Raw genomic sequence first — 21,440 nt, 5'->3', positions numbered from 1 at the left:
TAAGTGACCGAATCAGCCCGTGATCACCGAGTGACTGCCGTAAAAAGAATCGAGGACTGGCTGAGTAAGTGACCGAATGAACGACTGACTAACCGAACGACTGATTTACCGAACGACCAAACGAATGACCGATTGACAGAACGACTGATTTAATGACCGAATGACCGATTGACCAAACGACTGATTTAATGACCGAACGACTGATTGACCGAACGACCAAACGAATGACCGATTGACAGAACGACTGATTTAATGACTGAACGGCCGATTGACCGAACGACTGATTTAATGACCGAACGACTGATTGACCGAACGACCAAACGAACGGCTGACTGATCGAACGACTGAGCGGTGGCTCACCGCCTGACTCGGCGACCCTCCGGCCAGTCGGGGCCCGTGGCTCCAGGCGCTTTTCGAGGTCACCTCCCCACCATGACCCTGCTGCTGGACCGTGCCCACGTGTTCACGTCTCTGGGTCTGGGAGGTCATCGTCGCGAAGGTCACCACCACCACCACCAGCAGCAGCAGCTCCTCCTCCTCCACGTGTCCTGCTGTTCCTCCTCCTCCTCTACCTCCACGTGTCCTTCTATTCTTCCTCCACCTCCTCCACCTCCACGTCTCCTCCTCATCCACCTCCTCCTCCACGGCTCCTGCCCACCCTCTTCCTCATCCACATCTCCTCCTCCTCCACATCTCCTCCTCCACCTCCTCCACCATCTCACCATCAACATCGTCTTCGACATCCTCACACGACCATCACAGTCGACGTCTCCTTCTCCGAGCCCTTCAAGCTGGAAGGAAGTTTTCCACCGCCACCGCCTCCACCACCGCGACCACCACCACCACCACCACTACTACCACGCGTCTTCACCACGGCCCAGCCGCAGAGGATGTCTCCCTACCTCAACCCCTATCCGTCACCTCTGGGCGGCGTGGCCGGAGGAGGGGCGACGATCAGGAGCAGTCGTCGTCACGTGGAGCAGCCGTCGGGAGCTGCCCCGGACATATTCTCTCCCAGCTTCTACTCTTCTGCTCACCACCACCACCACCAACAGCATCATCATCATCAGCAGCAGCAGCATCATCAGCAGCAGATTCACCATCACCACCATCATCAGCATCATCATCAGAGTCCAGGGTTGATCATGCCCGGTTTGCACGAGTCTGCCGCTGCTGGAGTCTTTGGTGGTGGTGGTGGTGGACTTATTGGTGGTGGACACTTTCAACTTCCACTGACCACAGACGATTACCTCCATCCATCTGACCTGAACCACCACCTCAACCACCAGCAGCAACTCCATCACCAACTCCACCATCAACTCCACCACCCACACGCCCACCACCACCCCCACCACCGGCATCACCAGCAGTATCATCATCATCAGCAGCAGGAGCAGCAGCAGCATCATCATCATCAGCGGAGCATCGATTACGATGGTACAGGGACAGGGTCGGTACATCTTCAATACCACAGTCACCACGCTAACCATGGCTACGGGGCTATCAGCATTATAGCCGCAGCAGCAGCAGCCCACCACCACAACAACAACAACAACCAATACACAGGAGGAGGTGGTGGTGGTGGTGGTGGCGCCTTCTTCAGATATCTGAGACAGCCCATCAAGGAGGAGCTGATTTGCAAGTGGGCAGACAAAGAGTGCGGTGATGGTGGGGTGCGAGATAGCGATCAGCAGCAGCAGCAGCACAGTCAGCAACAAAATCGTCATCAGATAGATCAGAATCATCATCAGCAGCAGCAGCAGCATCATAAGCAGAATCAGGATGGTCATCATCATCACAATCATGATCATATCAATTCAGCTCACCATCCAAATCATCATCATCATGATCAGCAACAGCAGCAGCAGAATGGTGACGACGACCATAATCATAATCGCCATCAGCACGGCCACAATCAGAACCTCCATCACCATCAACAACAACATCATCATCATCATCGTGAAGGAGGGACAGGTGAAGAGGAGGTGACTGCGAGTCCTCGCCGGTGCTGCGGCGGCGGTGGCTGTGACAGTCGCGGTGGGACCTCGTGTGTCAACAGTCGTGGTGGTGGAGTTGGTGGTGGTGGTGGTGGTAGTGGTGGTGGTAGTGGTGGTGGTAGTGGTGGTGGTAGTGGTGGTAGTGGTAGCAGGACCGGTGGCAACGGTGGTGGTAGCTCCAGTGGAAGTTCCATTGGCGGTGGTGGCATCGGTGGCGATGGTGGTGATGGCATCGGTGGTGGTAGTAGCAGTGGCATTGGTGGTGGCATCGGTGGTGGTGGCATCGGTGGTGGTGGCATCGGTGGTGGTGGTGGTGGCATCGGTGGTGGTGGTGGCATCGGTGGTGGCATCGGTGGTGGTGGCATCGGTGGTGGTGGTGGCATCGGTGGTGGTGGTGGCATCGGTGGTGGTGGTGGCATCGGTGGTGGCATTGGTGGTGGCATCGGTGGTGGTGGTGGTATCGGTGGTGGTGGTGGTGGCATCGGCAGTGGTGGTGGTGGTATCGGTGGTGGTGGTGGTATCGGTGGTGGTGGTGGTGGTGGCATCGGCAGTGGTGGTGGTGGTATCGGTGGTGGTGGTGGTGGCATAGGCGGTGGTGGTGGCATCGGCAGTGGTGGTGATGGTGGCCTCGACGTTGGCGATGGAGGCTGCATCGGCAGCGTCGTCGACGGCGCCGCCGCCGCGTGCGGGCGGACATTCTCCACGATGCACGAGCTCGTGACGCACGTGAGCGTGGTGCACGTGACCTGCGGGGGCGGGGCTTGCGGCCCCGCCCAGTTGGAGCAGCTGGAGGAACGGCAGCAGCATCAGCAGCAGCAGCACCACGTGTGCCGCTGGCAGTGCTGCCCGCGAGCCGGCAAGCCCTTCAAGGCCAAGTACAAGCTGGTGAACCACGTGAGGGTGCACACGGGCGAGAAGCCTTTCCCGTGCCCCTTCGCCGCGTGCGGGAAAGTGTTCGCTCGCTCCGAGAACCTCAAGATCCACAAGAGGACGCACACTGGTGAGTGGGTGAGGGGGTGGGTGGGTGAGTGAGGGGGTGAGGGGGTGGGTGGGTGAGGGGGTGGGTGGGTGAGTGGGTGAGGGGGTGAGTGGGTGAAGGGGTGGGTGGGTGAGGGGGTGAGTGGGTGAGTGGGTGAGTGGGTGAGGGGGTGAGTGGGTGAGGGGGTGGGTGGGTGGGTGGGTGGGTGAGTGGGTGGGTGGGTGAGTGGGTGGGTGGGTGGGTGGATGGGTGAGGAGGTCGATGGGTGAGTGAGGGGGTGAGGGGTGAGTGAGTGAGGGGCGGGTGAGTGAGTGAGTGAGGGGCGAGTGGGTGGGTGAGGGGGTGAGGGGTGAGTGAGTGAGTGAGTGAGTGGGCAGGTGGGTGAGTGGGCGGGTGAGCGGGTGGGTTGGTGGGTTTATTTTCAAATCGACGTTAAGGCTGCATATTGCATTGGGGTTATTTGTCGGTCATTGCACGTTGAGCAGATTGCGTGAATATAAACGTGTTGTGATGTGTAACGGGTTACGGAGACACTTGTAGAGGTAACTTCTTTATTACAATCCAACACTCCAACTCTCCAACTCTCCAACACTCCTGATACTCTGTTACAGCATAGGTACACAGCCTAGGTACACAGCCTAGATACTCTACTCTGGCTACGCTCTGGAACTCGCCCTCACAAGGTCGTAGAGTCGGGAGTTCCAGAGTCCCACCACTCGCGCTCACAACATCCCAGGGTCTTCAGATGGCTGATCGTGGGTCTTGGGTCTTGAGTTACAACTGGCCCCGATCGTCCAGGGAGCTCCCCTTTTATGCCTCGTCCAACGAGGGGTGGGGCCGTGTGCGCCACCAGACATCCCACAGAGCACACACAGCCCCCCCCCCCCCCCCCCCCGTTGGCGGCGCCAAGGGGCTTAAGCGCCTGGGAACCCAGCGCCTGGCGCCAAGAGGCTTAAGCGCCTGGGAACCCAGCGCCTGGCGCCAAGAGGCTTAAGCGCCTGGGAACCCAACGCCTGGCGCCAAGGGGCTTAAGCGCCTGGGAACCCAGCACCTGGCGCCAAGAGGCTTAAGCGCCTGGGAACCCAACGCCTGGCGCCAAGGGGCTTAAGCGCCTGGGAACCCAGCGCCTGGCGCCAAGAGGCTTAAGCGCCTGGGAACCCAGCGCCTGGCGCCAAGGGGCTTAAGCGCCTGGGAACCCAGCACCTGGCGCCAAGAGGCTTAAGCGCCTGGGAACCCAACGCCTGGCGCCAAGGGGCTTAAGCGCCTGGGAACCCAGCGCCTGGCGCCAAGAGGCTTAAGCGCCTGGCCCTCCCAGGGTCCCAGAGCCCCCAGCCGCCCCTCCCTTCTAATGTCACTACAGATGTATCGTGTGGTGTGGTGTGGTATTGTGTTGTGTCGTGTAACCCGCCGCCACCCGACGCAGCCAATGTGGCGAGTTGTTCGCCGCGTGAACGAAGCGCGTGACCACGATCTTTACGAGCTCAGTAGACCCACTACGCCATCTACCATTATAGTGTAGTGTGTAGTGTATTATATAGTAGTATATTAAGTGTAGTGTATATTGTAGTATATAGTAGTCTATAGTGTAGTATGTAGTGTATAGTGTAGTGTGTAGTGTAGTGTGTAGTGTATAGTGTAGTGTATAGTGTATTATATAGTAGTATATTAAGTGTAGTGTATATTGTAGTATATAGTAGTCTATAGTGTAGTGTGTAGTGTAGTGTGTAGTGTGTCGTGTATTATATAGTAGTATATTAAGTGTAGTGTATATTGTAGTATATAGTAGTCTATAGTGTAGTGTGTAGTGTATAGTGTAGTGTGTAGTGTATTATATAGTAGTATATTAAGTGTAGTGTATATTGTAGTATATAGTAGTCTATAGTGTAGTGTGTAGTGTATAGTGTATAGTGTAGTGTGTAGTGTATAGTGTAGTGTATAATGTATTATATAGTAGTATATTAAGTGTAGTGTATATTGTAGTATATAGTAGTCTATAGTGTAGTGTGTAGTGTAGTGTGTAGTGTATAGTGTATTATATAGTAGTATATTAAGTGTAGTGTATATTGTAGTATATAGTAGTCTATAGTGTAGTGTGTAGTGTATAGTGTAGTGTATAGTGTATTATATAGTAGTATATTAAGCGTAGTGTATATTGTAGTATATAGTAGTTTATAGTGTAGTGTGTAGTGTATAGTGTAGTGTGTAGTGTATAGTGTAGTGTATAATGTATTATATAATAGTATATTAAGTGTAGTGTATATTGTAGTATATAGTAGTCTATAGTGTAGTGTAGTGTGTAGTGTATAGTGTAGTGTATAGTGTATTATATAGTAGTATACTAAGTGTAGTGTATATTGTAGTATATAGTAGTCTATAGTGTAGTGTATAGTGTAGTTTAACACGTAGGCTTTCGCGACCAATGTTATTCATAATCAACGATTTTTGGGTTTAGATCGCGTTATTTATAAATGTGTCGTAACCCTCCACCACCCGACACGGCCAATCAGTAAAAATGTGTCACGTTGACAAAAGACAAAATAGTTCACTGCTTTAGCCCACCGGTGTGTTGAAGCCACAACATTTACAATTTGAGTAGCACGACGTTTCGCTGGTAATTCATCCAGCATCATCGGGCAATTCGCCAGAATGGTGAGGCTCTGCTGTGTCTCCCGTTCTTATATAGAGCAGCAATAGGAGGGTGACGTCATCATTAACTCATTAACTCATCAGGTGCAAAGATTCAGGGGGGGGAGTGATTGTAATTATATACTAGATTAGTAATCAGGCTATTGTTACGATGCGAGTTGTAGATTAGTAATCATTTGGAATGTGTTTTATTGTGATTATGCTACATTAGTAATCAGTTAGTGTTTGTTTCCCTTATAAGGAATTGTAATGTATCTTATTTAATAATACGCTTCCAGGCCGCACTAAGCCTGTAGTGTAGTGTAAAGTGTAGTGTATAGTAGTGTATAGTGTAGTATATAGTAGTGTAGTGTATAGTAGTGTAGTGTATAGTGTAGTGTATAGTAGTGTATAATAGTGTATAGTAATGTAGTGTATAGTGTAGTGTATAGTGTAGTGTATAGTAGTATATAATAGTGTGTAGTAGTGTAGTGTATAATGTAGTGTATAGTATAGTGTATAGTAGTATATAATAGTGTGTAGTAGTATAGTGTATAGTAGTGTATAGTAGTGTATAGTAGTGTGTAGTAGTGTAGTGTATAATGTAGTGTATAGTATAGTGTATAGTATAGTGTATAGTAGTATATAATAGTGTGTAGTAGTATAGTGTATAGTAGTGTATAGTGTAGTGTGTAGTAGTATATAATAGTGTGTAGTAGTGTAGTGTATAGTAGTGTATAGTGTAGTGTATCGTAGTGTATAGTATATAGTAGTGTAGTGTATAGTGTGTAGTAGTGTAGTATATAGTAGTGTATAGTAGTGTATAGTGTAGTGTATCGTAGTGTATAGTATATAGTAGTGTAGTGTATAGTGTGTAGTAGTGTAGTATATAGTAGTGTATAGTAGTGTAGAGTGTAGTGTATCGTAGTGTATAGTATATAGTAGTGTAGTGTATAGTGTGTAGTAGTGTAGTATATAGTAGTGTATAGTAGTGTAGAGTGTAGTGTATCGTAGTGTATAGTATATAGTAGTGTAGTGTATAGTGTGTAGTAGTGTAGTATATAGTAGTGTATAGTAGTGTAGAGTGTAGTGTATAGTAGTGTATAGTATATAGTAGTGTAGTGTATAGTGTGTAGTAGTGTAGTATATAGTAGTGTATAGTAGTGTAGAGTGTAGTGTATAGTAGTGTATAGTATATAGTAGTGTAGTGTATAGTGTGTAGTAGTGTAGTATATAGTAGTGTATAGTAGTGTAGAGTGTAGTGTATAGTAGTGTATAGTATATAGTAGTGTAGTGTATAGCAGAGGTGGGACAAAGTCATTGTTATGCAAGTCCAAGTCGAGTCGCAAGTCATCAAATTCATGCATGACTCGAGTCTGACTCGAGTCCAAGTCACATGACTCGAGTCCACACCTCTGGTGTATAGTGTGTAGTAGTGTAGTATATAGTAGTGTATAGTAGTGTATAGTGTAGTGTATAGTAGTGTATAGTATATAGTAGTGTAGTGTATAGTGCGTAGTAGTGTAGTGTATAGTAGTGTATAGTAGTGTATAGTAGTGTATAGTATATAGCAGTGTAGTGTATAGTGTAGTAGTGTAGTATATAGTAGTGTAGTGTATAGTGTATAGTAGTGCAGTGTATAGTAGTGTAGTGTAGTGGCGGGTTTAACGAGAACACATTTATATATTTACACGATCAAACGCCCAACAAAAAAATGTTTTCCTTCACCTTTCATTCCCCCCGCCCCCCCCGCCCCTCCCCCTCCCCCCCCGCCCCTCCCCCCCCCGCCCTTCCCCCTCCCCCCCTCCCCCCCGCCCCTCCCCCCACCAACCTGGAGCAGGTGAGAAGCCGTTCGGCTGCGAGTTTGCGGGCTGCGACCGACGTTTCGCGAACAGCAGCGACCGCAAGAAGCACATGCACGTGCACACGTCAGACAAGCCCTACCTGTGCAGGCTGTGCGACAAGTCGTACACGCACCCCAGCTCGCTGCGCAAGCACATGAAGGTGAGAGTGTAGTGTGTAGTGTAGTGTGTAGTGTAGTGTGTAGTGTAGTGTAGTGTGTAATGTAGTGTGTGTAGTGTAGTGTGTAGTGTAGTGTGTAGTGTGTAGTGTGTAGTGTAGTGTGTAGTGTAGTGTGTAGTGTAGTGAGTGAGTGTGTAGTGTGTAGTGTAGTGTAGTGTGTAGTGTAGTGAGTGAGTGTGTAGTGTAGTGTGTAGTGTAGTGAGTGAGTGTGTAGTGTGTAGTGTAGTGTAGTGTGTAGTGTAGTGAGTGAGTGTGTAGTGTAGTGTGTAGTGTAGTGTGTAGTGTAGTGTAGTGTGTAGTGTAGTGTAGTGTGTAGTGGAGTGAGTGTAGTGTAGTGTAGTGTGTAGTGTAGTGAGTGAGTGTGTAGTGTAGTGTGTAGTGTAGTGTAGTGTGTAGTGTAGTGTGTAGTGTAGTGTGTAGTGTAGTGTGTAGTGTAGTGTGTAGTGTAGTGTAGTGTGTAATGTAGTGTGTGTAGTGTAGTGTGTAGTGTAGTGTGTAGTGTGTAGTGTAGTGTGTAGTGTAGTGTGTAGTGTGTAGTGTAGTGTGTAGTGTAGTGAGTGAGTAGTGTAGTGTGTAGTGTAGTGTGTGAGTGTAGTGTAGTGTGTGTAGTGTAGTGTGTAGTGTAGTGTAGTGTGTAATGTAGTGTGTGTAGTGTAGTGTGTAGTGTAGTGTGTAGTGTGTAGTGTAGTGTGTAGTGTAGTGTAGTGTAGTGAGTGAGTGTGTAGTGTGTAGTGTAGTGTAGTGTGTAGTGTAGTGAGTGAGTGTGTAGTGTAGTGTGTAGTGTAGTGAGTGAGTGTGTAGTGTGTAGTGTAGTGTAGTGTGTAGTGTAGTGAGTGAGTGTGTAGTGTAGTGTGTAGTGTAGTGTGTAGTGTAGTGTAGTGTGTAGTGTAGTGTAGTGTGTAGTGTAGTGTGTAGTGTAGTGTAGTGTGTAGTGTAGTGTAGTGTGTAGTGGAGTGAGTGTAGTGTAGTGTGTAGTGTAGTGAGTGAGTGTGTAGTGTAGTGTAGTGTGTAGTGTAGTGTAGTGTGTAGTGTAGTGTGTAGTGTAGTGTGTAGTGTAGTGTAGTGTGTAATGTAGTGTGTGTAGTGTAGTGTGTAGTGTAGTGTGTAGTGTGTAGTGTAGTGTGTAGTGTAGTGTAGTGTGTAGTGTGTAGTGTAGTGTGTAGTGTAGTGAGTGAGTAGTGTAGTGTGTAGTGTAGTGTGTGAGTGTAGTGTAGTGTGTGTAGTGTAGTGTGTAGTGTGTAGTGTAGTGTGTAGTGTAGTGTGTAGTGTAGTGTAGTGTGCGACAAGTCGTACACGCACCCCAGCTCCCTGCGCAAGCACATGAAGGTGAGAGGGTAGTGTGTAGTGTGTAGTGTAGTGTGTAGTGTAGGGTGTGAGTATAGTGTAGTGTAGTATAGTGTAGTGAGTGTGGTGTAGAGTGTGTGTAGTGTAGAGTGTGTGTAGTGTGTAGTGTATAGTGTAGTGTGTGTAGTGTATAGTGTGAGTGTAGTGTGTAGTGTAGTGTGTGTAGTGTAGTGTGTAGTGTATAGGGAGTGAATGTGTGAGTGTAGTGTGTAGTGTAGTGTGTAGTGTAGTGTGTAGTGTAGTGTGGTGTGTGTGTATAGTGTAGTGTGTAGTGTGTGAGTGTAGTGTGTGAATGTAGTGTGTGTGTAGTGTATGAGTGTAGTGTGTAGGGAGTAAGTGTACTAATTTGAGGCTGAGTCGACCTAGGGGAGGCCCAGGATCGGTTCAAATAATCGTCACCGGTGTTGGTTGTGAGCGGGAATCGAACTCGGGTCGCTGGGTTCGTAGCGCAGCGTGGCGCTAACCACTACACCCACCACTTCCCACCTCCACCCTCACTCACCTCACACACACACTCTCTCACACTCCACTCACACACACACTCTCTCACACTCCACTCACACACACACTCTCTCACACTCCACTCACACACACACTCTCTCTCACTCCACTCACTCACCACTCTCTCTCACTCCACTCACACACACACTCTCTCTCACTCCACTCACTCACCACTCTCTCTCTCACTCACTCACACACTTACACTCACACTCACACACACACACTCACTCTACTCACTCACCACTCTCTCTCTCACTCCACTCACTCACCACTCTCTCACTCACTCACTTACTCACTCACCTCACCACTCTCTCTCACTTACTCAATCCACTCAATATTCAGTCTCTTACTCCACTCACTCACCACTCTCTCTCTCACTCACTCACACACTTACACTCACTCACACACACACACTCACTCTACTCACTCACCAGTCTCTCACTCTCTCACTCACACTCCACTCACTCACCACTCTCTCTCTCACTCACTCACTCACACACTTACACTCACTCACACACACACACTCACTCTACTCACTCACCAGTCTCTCACTCTCTCACTCACACTCCACTCACTCACCACTCTCTCACTCACTCACTCACACACTTACACTCACTCACACACACACACTCACTCTACTCACTCACCAGTCTCTCACTCTCTCACTCACACTCCACTCACTCACTCACCACTCTCACTCACTCACTCACACACTTACACTCACTCACACACACACACTCACTCTACTCACTCACCACTCTCTCACTTACTCACTCACACACTTACACTCACTCACTCACACACACACTTACACTCACACTCACACACACACTCACTCTACTCACTCACCAGTCTCTCACTCTCTCACTCACACACTTACACTCACTCACACACACACACACTCACTCTACTCACTCACCAGTCTCTCACTCTCTCACTCACACTCCACTCACTCACCACTCTCTCTCTCACTCACTCACTCACACACTTACACTCACTCACACACACACTCACTCTACTCACTCACCAGTCTCTCACTCTCTCACTCACACTCCACTCACTCACCACTCTCTCTCTACTCACTCACTCACTTACACTCACTCACTCACACACACTCACTCTACTCACCAGCCTCTCACTCTCTCACTCACACTCCACTCACTCACCACTCTCTCACTCACTCACTCACTCACACACTTACACTCACACACTCACTCTACTCACTCACCAGTCTCTCACTCTCTCACTCACACTCCACTCACTCACCACTCTCTCTCACTCACTCACTCACACACTTACACTCACTCACTCACACTCACTCACTCTACTCACTCACCACTCTCTCTCTCACTCACTCACACACTTACACTCACTCACACACACACACTCACTCTACTCACTCACCAGTCTCTCACTCTCTCACTCACACTCCACTCACTCACCACTCTCTCACTCACTCACACACTTACACTCACTCACACACACTCACTCTACTCACTCACTCACCAGTCTCTCTCACTCCACTCACTCACCACTCTCTCTCACTCCACTCACTCACCACTCTCTCTCTCACTCACTCACTCACACACTTACACTCACTCACACACACACTCACTCTACTCACTCACCAGTCTCTCACTCTCTCACTCACACTCCACTCACTCACCACTCTCTCACTCACTCACTCACACACTTACACTCACTCACACACTTACACTCACACTCACACACACACACTCTACTCACTCACCACTCTCTCACTCACTCACTCACACACTTACACTCACACACACACACTCACTCTACTCACTCACCAGTCTCTCACTCTCTCACTCACACTCCACTCACTCACCACTCTCTCTCTCTCTCACTCACTCACTTACACTCACTCACACACACACACTCACTCTACTCACTCACCAGTCTCTCACTCTCTCACTCACACTCCACTCACTCACCACTCTCTCTCTCACTCACTCACACACTTACACTCACTCACTCACACACACTCACTCTACTCACTCACCAGTCTCTCACTCTCTCACTCACACTCCACTCACTCACCACTCTCACTCTCACTCACTCACACACTTACACTCACACACACTCACTCACTCTACTCACTCACCAGTCTCTCTCTCACTCACACTCCACTCACTCACCACTCTCTCACTCACTCACTCACACACTTACACTCACTCTCACACACACACTCACTCTACTCACTCACCAGTCTCTCTCTCACTCACTCACACACGTACACTCACTCACACACACACACTCACTCCACTCACTCACCACTCTCTCACTCACTCACACACTTACACTCACACTCACACACACACACTCACTCCACTCACTCACCACTCTCTCACTCACTCACACACTTACACTCACTCACACACACACACTCACTCTACTCACTCACCAGTCTCTCACTCTCTCACTCACACTCCACTCGCTCACCACTCTCTCTCTCACACTCACTCACACACTTACACTCACTCACTCACCTCTCTCTCTCTCACTCACTCACACACTTACACTCATTCACACACACTCACTCACCAGTCTCTCACTCTCTCACTCACACTCCACTCACTCACCACTCTCTCTCTCACTCACTCACACACTTACACTCACTCACACACACTCACTCACTCTACTCACTCACCAGTCTCTCACTCTCTCACTCACACTCCACTCACTCACCACTCTCTCTCTCACTCACTCACACACTTACACTCACTCACACACACTCACTCACTCTACTCACTCACCACTCTCTCACTCTCTCACTCACACTCCACTCACTCACCACTCTCTCTCTACTCACTCACCAGTCTCTCACTCACACTCCACTCACTCACCACTCTCTCTCTCACTCACTCACACACTTACACTCACTCACACACACTCACTCACTCTACTCACTCACCACTCTCTCACTCTCTCACTCACACTCCACTCACTCACCACTCTCTCTCTCACTCACTCCACTCACCACTCTCTCACACTTACTCAATCCACTCACCACTCAATACTCAGTCACTCACTCACTCACATGCTCACTCACACACACACTCTCTCTCACTCCACTCACTCACCACTCTCTCACTCACTCACTCACACATTTACACTCACTCACACACACTCACTCACTCCACTCACTCACCAGTCTCTCACTCTCTCACTCACACTCCACTCACTCACCACTCACTCACTCACACACTTACACTCACTCACACACACACACTCACTCTACTCACTCACCAGTCTCTCACTCTCTCACTCACACTCCACTCACTCACCACTCTCTCTCACTCACTCACTCACACACTTACACTCACACTCACACACACACTCACTCTACTCACTCACCACTCTCTCTCACTCACTCACTCACACACTTACACTCACTCACACACACACACTCACTCTACTCACTCACCAGTCTCTCACTCTCTCACTCACACTCTACTCACTCACCACTCTCTCTCTCACTCACTCACACACTTACACTCACTCACACACACACACTCACTCTACTCACTCACCAGTCTCTCACTCTCTCACTCACACTCCACTCACTCACCACTCTCTCTCACTCACTCACTCACACACTTACACTCACACTCACACACACACTCACTCTACTCACTCACCACTCTCTCTCACTCACTCACTCACACACTTACACTCACTCACACACACACACTCACTCTACTCACTCACCAGTCTCTCACTCTCTCACTCACACTCCACTCACTCACCACTCTCTCTACTCACTCACACACTTACACTCACTCACACACACACTCACTCTACTCACTCACCAGTCTCTCACTCTCTCACTCACACTCCACTCACTCACCACTCTCTCTCTCACTCACTCACACACTTACACTCACTCACACACACACACTCACTCTACTCACTCACCAGTCTCTCACTCTCTCACTCACACTCCACTCACTCACCACTCTCTCTCACTCACTCACTCACTCACACACTCACACTCCACTCACACACACACACTCACTCTACTCACTCACCAGTCTCTCACTCTCTCACTCACACTCCACTCACTCACCACTCTCTCTCTCACTCACTCACTCACTCACACACTTACACTCACTCACACACACACACTCACTCTACTCACTCACCAGTCTCTCACTCTCTCACTCACACTCCACTCACTCACCACTCTCTCTCACTCACTCACTCACACACTTACACTCACTCACACACACACACTCACTCTACTCACTCACCAGTCTCTCACTCTCTCACTCACACACACTCACTCACCACTCTCTCACTCACTCACTCACTCACACACTTACACTCACACACACACACTCACTCTACTCACTCACCAGTCTCTCACTCTCTCACTCACACTCCACTCACTCACCACTCTCTCTCTCACTCACTCACTCACACACTTACACTCACACTCACACACACACTCACTCTACTCACTCACCAGTCTCTCACTCTCTCACTCACACTCCACTCACGCTTTCACTCCACTCACTTCACCCTCCTGGGTATCCAACTCTTGCCGCAGGTGCACGAGGGGGTCCACGCCTCCCAGCCCTCGCCCGCTGCCAGCTCGGGCTACGAATCGTCCACTCCTCCCGCAGCAGCAGCAGCAGCAGCAGCAGCCACCGCAGCAGCAGCAGCAGCAGCAGCAACGCAGCTGTCCACCGACGGTCCGACCATCAACCACAACAACCTCAACAACAACAGCGGCACCATCACTCGGCACCAAGTCGCCGTTGATCCGGAGCCCACGAGACCACTCACCGCCCCTGTTACAGCCACCGGCTTCCTGCCACAGCACAACCAGAACCAGCACAACCAGAACCAGCACCACCAGCACCAGCACAACCAGAATCAGCACCAGCACAACCAGCACCACCAGAACCAGCACAACCAGAATCAACACCACCAGAACCACGGACAGCACCACCAGAATCAGCACCACGGACAGCAGCAACAGCACCACCACCTACCAATAGCCGCTTGCGAAGTTCAAGCCAATTTGCATCCCAATTTCAATGAGTGGTACGTCTGAAGCGAGTGGTGGTGGTGGTGGTGGTAACGATGATGATGGTGGAGATATGATGATGATGGTGGTCGTGATGATGGTGGAGATGGGATGATGATGCTGATGATGATGGAGATGATGCTGATGATAGAGATGATGATCGTGATGATGGTGGAGATGGGATGATGATGATGATGATGGAGATGATGGAGATGATGGTGGTGGCGACGGTGGTATTAATAGCTTCGCCCGAGGTTAATCTGGCGTCATCAGCAACGTTTTGCTACACAGATCAATCTCCACCCGACACTCCGTCGTCCCGCGCTGGGGTGTAATGCCGCATCAGACATTTGAATTGATGTTGTTATTATTCATAATCAACGTTGTTGGGTTTAGATCGCGTGATTTATAAATGTGTCGAAACCCTCCACCACCCGACACGGCCAATCAGCAAAACAAGTGTCACGTTCATCTTCTTGGTTCTTTCGGTAAAGTCACGTAGAATGGAAATAATAAAATAAAAAAAAATAAAAAAAACATTATAAAATAATTCTCACGACGTTTCGGCCACAACGCAAGCAGCCGTCCTCAGGTGTGGAACAGGTCTGTCGAGAAGACAGAGTCTTCTTAGGTTTTTTCGGTAAAGTCACGTAGGTAAAACAGCAAAATGAATGAAAATAAAATAAAATAAAATCAAAAATCACGACGTTTCGGAGGCAACACAAGTCTCCGTCATCAGGTGGGACCGTCACAGCCAGATTAACTGCATCAAGTGAGGCAATGATTCAAGATGTAATCCCTTAAAAGCGAGTTGAGGGGGGGAGGAGAGGGAGGGGGGAGCTCATCAGACTATGGTAGCCAATGAATGGAACGTATCGGGAGGGGAGGGGGGGCGAGGCCAAAAGGGTGGGCGACGGCGTGCAAGCGATTGTGCGCAAGCGGCCAATAAAGACAGAGTCTGACATTCAGACTTTGTCTTCTCGACAGACGAAAGCTTTAAAATCACCAGACCTGTTCTCCACCTGAGGACGGCTGCTTGCGTTGTGGCCGAAACGTCGTGAGAATTTTGTAATTATGTTTTATTTTTATTATTTTATTATTTCCATTCTACGTGACTTTACCGAAAGAACCAAGAAGATGAATTCCTGCTGCAGTCACGAAAGCTTTAAAATCGAAATTTAAGTGTGTCACGTTGACAAAAGACAAAATATTTCACTGTAAATGTTGTGATTCCACGCTTCAACACACCGGTGTGGGGCTAAAGCAGTGAACTATTTTGTCTTTTTGTCAACGTGACACTTTGTTCGCTGATTGGCCGTGTCGGGTGGTGGAGGGTTACGACACATTCATAAAGCACGCTGCGATCTAAACCGAACAAACGTTGATCATGAATAATATTGGTCGCGAAAGCCTGCCACGTGTTAAACTGTTATCGTTGTTGTTGTTGTTGTTGATATATGGCGGCGTTGCATGCGCTGTTGTGTACGCGCATGTGTGCGTGCCGTGTCTGTGCGTGCGTCTGATGGTCTCTCTCGTTGTTGTTGTTGTTGTTGTCCGCCTGTACATGACGGAGTCCGCGTGTACACACAACAGCGCCGCGCGCGTGTGTGTGTGTGTGTATATATTTACGTAGGATTTACATTGATACGTGCGTAGATACAAAGGGCACCCGTATAGCCCGCAATAAGCTATTGGGGCAAGTGCTGTAGTGAGTAGTAGCGTCTATGAATGCCGGAACGAACAAACAAACAAACACACAAACACACAAACACACACACACACACAAACAAACAAACAAACACACACCCACACAAACACACACACACACAATAAACACACACACAAACACACGCACAAACACACACGCACAAACACACACACACAAACACACACACAAACACACACGCACAAACACACACACAAACAAACACACACAAACAAACACACACAAACACACACACACAAACATACACACACAAACACACACAAACACACACACACAAATACACACACACAAACACACACGCACAAACACACACACAAACAAACACACACAAACAAACACACACAAACACACACACACAAACACACACACAAACACACATACAAACACACACACAAACACACACACAAACAAACACACACAAACACACACACACAAACACACACAAACACACACACACAAACACACACACAAACACACACACACACGCACACACAAACACACACAAACACACACACACAAACACACACAAACACACACACACAAACACACACACAAACACACACACAAACACACACACACACAGGAGGCGCGGTTTGGCCTGGACGCACGCTTTTCCCGGCCGGCTTTGTCTCCCCAGCACCGATGTTTGTCACACACCGCACCAGGCACCGCGCTTGAGGCTGATCCGACCTAGGGGAGGTCCCGCCGGAACACGGTTCAGACATTCGCCGCGAGCGGTTAATCGAATTTGGTTCGCCGGGTTCGTAGCGGAGTGCGCTAACCGCTGCGCCACGACTCCCCAATCATGAACGTTCACACACACAAAGGTCCCCCGTGTAGCCTCAACAGACTGCAGGGGCAAGTGCTGTTAGTGGCGAGTAGCAGCAGCACCTGTGAAGGTAGACACAAAGACAAAGGTCCCCCGTGTAGCCTCAACAGACTGCTGGGGCAAGTGCTGTTAGTGGCGAATAGCAGCAGCACCTGTGAAGGTAGACACAGACAAAGGTCCCCCGTGTAGCCTCCAACAGACTGCTGGGGCAAGTGCTGTTAGTGGCGAATAGCAGCAGCACTTGTGAAGGTAGACACAAAGACAAAGGTCCCCCGTGTAGCCTCAACAGACTGCTGGGGCAAGTGCTGTTAGTAGCGAGTAGCAGCAGCACCTGTGAAGGTAGACACAAAGACAAACGTCCCCCGTGTAGCCTCAACAGACTGCTGGGGCAAGTGCTGTTAGTGGCGAATAGCAGCAGCACCTGTGAAGGTAGACACAAAGACAAAGGTCCCCCGTGTAGCCTCTACAGACTGTCGGGACAAGTGCTGTAAATAGCGAGGAGCAGCAGCACTTGTGAAGGCCGGCACACCGCACGAGGGGGTGGGTGGCCAGCCCCACGCCCGGCCGCCTTTGTCTCCCCCGTGACGATATTTACACACCGCAACGAGGTACTCATTTGAGGCTGAGTCGACCTAGGTCACACACACACACGTGCACACGCAGTCAAAGCACTAAGCCGCTCTTAATCAAACGACGGGAACGGGGGGGGGGGGGGCAGGGGGGGGCTTTCCCTAAAGCAACGATGGAAATTCCACATTACGATGGCGGGCTGTGGCAAAGTCCGTCCACTGAATGCTAAAGCGCGTGCAGCCACTCGTCATGAACACGTGGCCGACCCGTGACGCGCTTGTCGACGTCACAAAGGGAGGGGTGGGGGTGTACGGTTGGTCACGTGCGAAAATTCGAGGCCGGCGCGGTCGTTTTGTCTTTGTTTCTATCGTTCCCCCGGTGAGAATAATAACATCAACAACAACAACAACACAGGCCACGCCGAGTCTGTGTGGCTCTCTGTGTCCTCGTAGGCAGAGCTGGCGGTCGCAAACGACAGCTCAACGAAGAGACTTGTCGTGGTTGATAATGGTGATGGTGGTGATGATGGTGGTGATGGTGGTGATGATGGTGATGGTGGTGATGATGGTGATGGTGGTGATGATGGTGATGGTGGTGATGATGGTAATGATGATGGTGATGATGATGGTGGTGATGATGGTGGTAATGATGATGGTAATGATGGTGGTGATGATGATGGTGGTGATGATGGTAATGATGATGGTGGTGATGATGGTGGTGATGATGGTAATGATGGTGATGATGGTGGTGATGGTAATGATGATGGTAATAATGATGGTAATGATGGTGGTGATGATGATGGTGATGATGATTGGTAATGATGATGGTGGTGATGATGGTGGTAATGATGATGGTTGATGATGATGGTGGTAATGATGATGGTGATGATGATGGTGGTGATGATGATGGTGATGATGATGGGTAATGATGATGGTGGTGATGATGATGGTGATGATGGTGGTGATGATGGTGGTAATGATGATGGTGGTGATGATGGTGGTAATGATGATGGTTGATGATGATGGTGGTAATGATGATGGTGATGATGATGGTGGTGATGATGATGGTGATGATGATGGGTAATGATGATGGTGGTGATGATGGTGGTAATGATGATGGTTGATGATGATGGTGGTAATGATGATGGTGATGATGATGGTGGTGATGATGATGGTGGTGATGATGATGATGGTGGTGATGATGATGATGGTGATGATGATTGGTAATGATGATGGTGGTGATGATGGTGGTAATGATGATGGTTGATGATGATGGTGGTAATGATGATGGTGATGATGATGGTGGTGATGATGATGGTGATGATGATGGGTAATGATGATGGTGGTGATGATGGTGGTGATGATGGTGGTGATGATGGTGGTAATGATGATGGTGGTGATGATGGTGGTAATGATGATGGTTGATGATGATGGTGGTAATGATGATGGTGATGATGATGGTGGTGATGATGATGGTGATGATGATGGGTAATGATGATGGTGGTGATGATGGTGGTAATGATGATGGTTGATGATGATGGTGGTAATGATGATGGTGGTGATGATGATGGTGGTGATGATGATGGTGGTGATGATGATGATGGTGATGATGATTGGTAATGATGATGGTGGTGATGATGGTGGTAATGATGATGGTGGTGATGATGGTGATGATGATTGGTAATGATGATGGTGGTAATGATGATGGTGATGATGGTAATGATGATGATGGTGGTAATGATGATGGTGATGATGGTAATGATGATGATGGTGATGATGATTGGTAATGATGATGGTGATGATGATGGTGATGATGATTGGTAATGATGATGATGATGGTAATGATGATGATGGTAATGATGATGATGGTAATGATGATGATGGTAATGATGATGATGATGATGGTAATGATCGTCACGTTGCCTAACCACGGAGGGCTGACGCTTTGGGTATATCGCGTAGAGCTGGTGTTTGACAACTCAGAGCCCCTGGCTGTCAGGGATGTCATCTTTAATTTCTAGCGGAGCCGAAACCGACCGCCCCAAGCAGAGGAGTGATCGCCTGGGAGCAGGCTACCACACAGAACACGAAGAAGAATCAACACAAGATCACACACACACACACACACCCAATCACACCGAATGTCCCTTCCGCTTGTTCGAGACGACTCACACAGAAGCTTTGGGAGAAGGGAGGATGGGGGGGGGAGGTCATCCACATCCCCTAGGCAAATATTCTAGGGTTTTTTCGGTAAAGTCACGTAGGTAAAACAATTAAAATTAATAAAAGTAAAATTAAAAATAAAATAAAAATCACGACGTTTCGGAGGCAACACAAGCCTCCGTCTTCAGGTGGAACCGTCACAGCACGCTCGCTGTATCAAGGGAGAGACTGAGCCTTTTGTTATGTAGAGTTGGTGCGGCTGAAATCGCTGCCAGGAACGAGTGTTTGTTGTGTAGAATGATTGAACTGGGAGGTTCTAAGAGTTGTTACGATGCGGCTGATGTAAATGGGACTGAGCTTTTATTACGTAGACGAAACAGCACTTTGTTACGTTGATGGGATTCATTCTAGATTTGCCAAATATGTGTGGTAAAACTTAAAGTAGGAAAACCAGCGTGCGAAATAAGAAGAAGAAACCATAATGTAACTAAAGAATAGTGTCTGTCAAATAAGATGTTCCAAATATGTGAAGTTAAATCTTTTTTGCATGGTTAATAACATCTTTCCAATGCTTCACAGAGTTTCCCCGTGTCTCTCCTCCGGGTTCTTCCACCCCTCGCCTGCCAAACCCTCTTCGGACAGAGCGAGATGTCCATGGGCAGACAAGCAGCATCCCCGGTAGCCAGATGGTCACAGACTTTACTCGTGGCCAGTGCCAGGCCCCGAAGCCAGCTTGCTTCCCCGCTCCTGCCGCTACTGGTGTGATCCCGTGGCGTCAGACATCCCAAAGGCCCTGCTTCAATCAAAACGTAGAACAGTGTTAATAATATTTTTGGTTCTTTCGGTTAAGTCACGTAGAAGGGAAATAATAAATTAATAAAATAATAAAACATAATAATATAATATGTCTAAAAATATAATTATTTCTTATATTATTTTATTATGTTTTATTTTTATTATTTTATTATTTCCCTTCTACGCGACTTTACCGAAAGAACCAAGAAGATGAATCCCTGCAGTCACGAAAGCTTTACATCGAAAGTATTAATAATAGTGATAGGTTTTTACCCTTTCAACTGGTACACAATCTGACACAAAATCCACCACAACCGCTACTGCTGCTGCTGCTTTTGAGTTGTGCACCCACTGCCGATTCGGGCACCCCCTTTCATAGGGCTGCTCAGTCGATTGTTTCGTCTCTGGGCCAATCAGGTGAGAGGCGCGTCTATGAATCGTCTGAGATTCCGTCGCCCTGGTTGGCATGAAAGCCGCTCGCTCCCACGCCGGTCAGACCGCGACGTGGTGACTCCGGGCTCCACGCAAAGGACGGCGACCAAAACCGCGAGTTTCTCTCTACATCTCACGGGGTATGTTTCACGCATGATGATGGTGGTGGTGGTGGTGGTGATGGTGGTGGCGTGATGATGGTGATGGTGGTGGTGATGGTGGTGATGATGATGGTGGTGGTGATCATGAATGTGGTGGTGATGGTGGTGATGATGGTGGTGGTAATGATAATGGTGATTATGATGGTGATGATGGTGGTGATGATGATGATGATTATGATGATGATGATGGTGGTGGTGATGATGGTGATGATGTTGATGATGGTGATGACCGTCATAC

General features: G+C 48.7%; 2 protein-coding genes across 2 annotated transcripts in view; one reads left to right on the top strand and one right to left on the bottom strand.

Moving 5' to 3' along the window:
• The window catches only part of LOC144952371 (uncharacterized), a 217,961-nt gene that overhangs the window by 7,469 nt on the left and 189,052 nt on the right, over positions 1–21,440 (bottom strand). The gene's annotated exons all lie outside the window — the stretch shown is intronic.
• On the top strand, positions 433–19,672 carry LOC144952374 (zinc finger protein ZIC 1-like). Its single transcript, XM_078882764.1, has 8 exons — positions 433–499; positions 943–947; positions 1,560–1,657; positions 2,657–2,756; positions 2,808–2,997; positions 7,442–7,605; positions 14,045–14,189; positions 19,614–19,672. The coding sequence occupies exons 1-8, from the start codon at positions 433–435 to the stop codon at positions 19,670–19,672; spliced, it is 828 nt and encodes a 275-aa protein (XP_078738890.1).

The sequence above is a fragment of the Lampetra fluviatilis genome, chromosome 67 (assembly GCF_964198595.1).
Source record: "Lampetra fluviatilis chromosome 67, kcLamFluv1.1, whole genome shotgun sequence".
NCBI lineage: Eukaryota > Metazoa > Chordata > Hyperoartia > Petromyzontiformes > Petromyzontidae > Lampetra > Lampetra fluviatilis.
The sequence above is the reverse complement of the archived record's forward strand: the minus strand, read 5'-3'. Positions and strand labels throughout refer to the sequence as shown.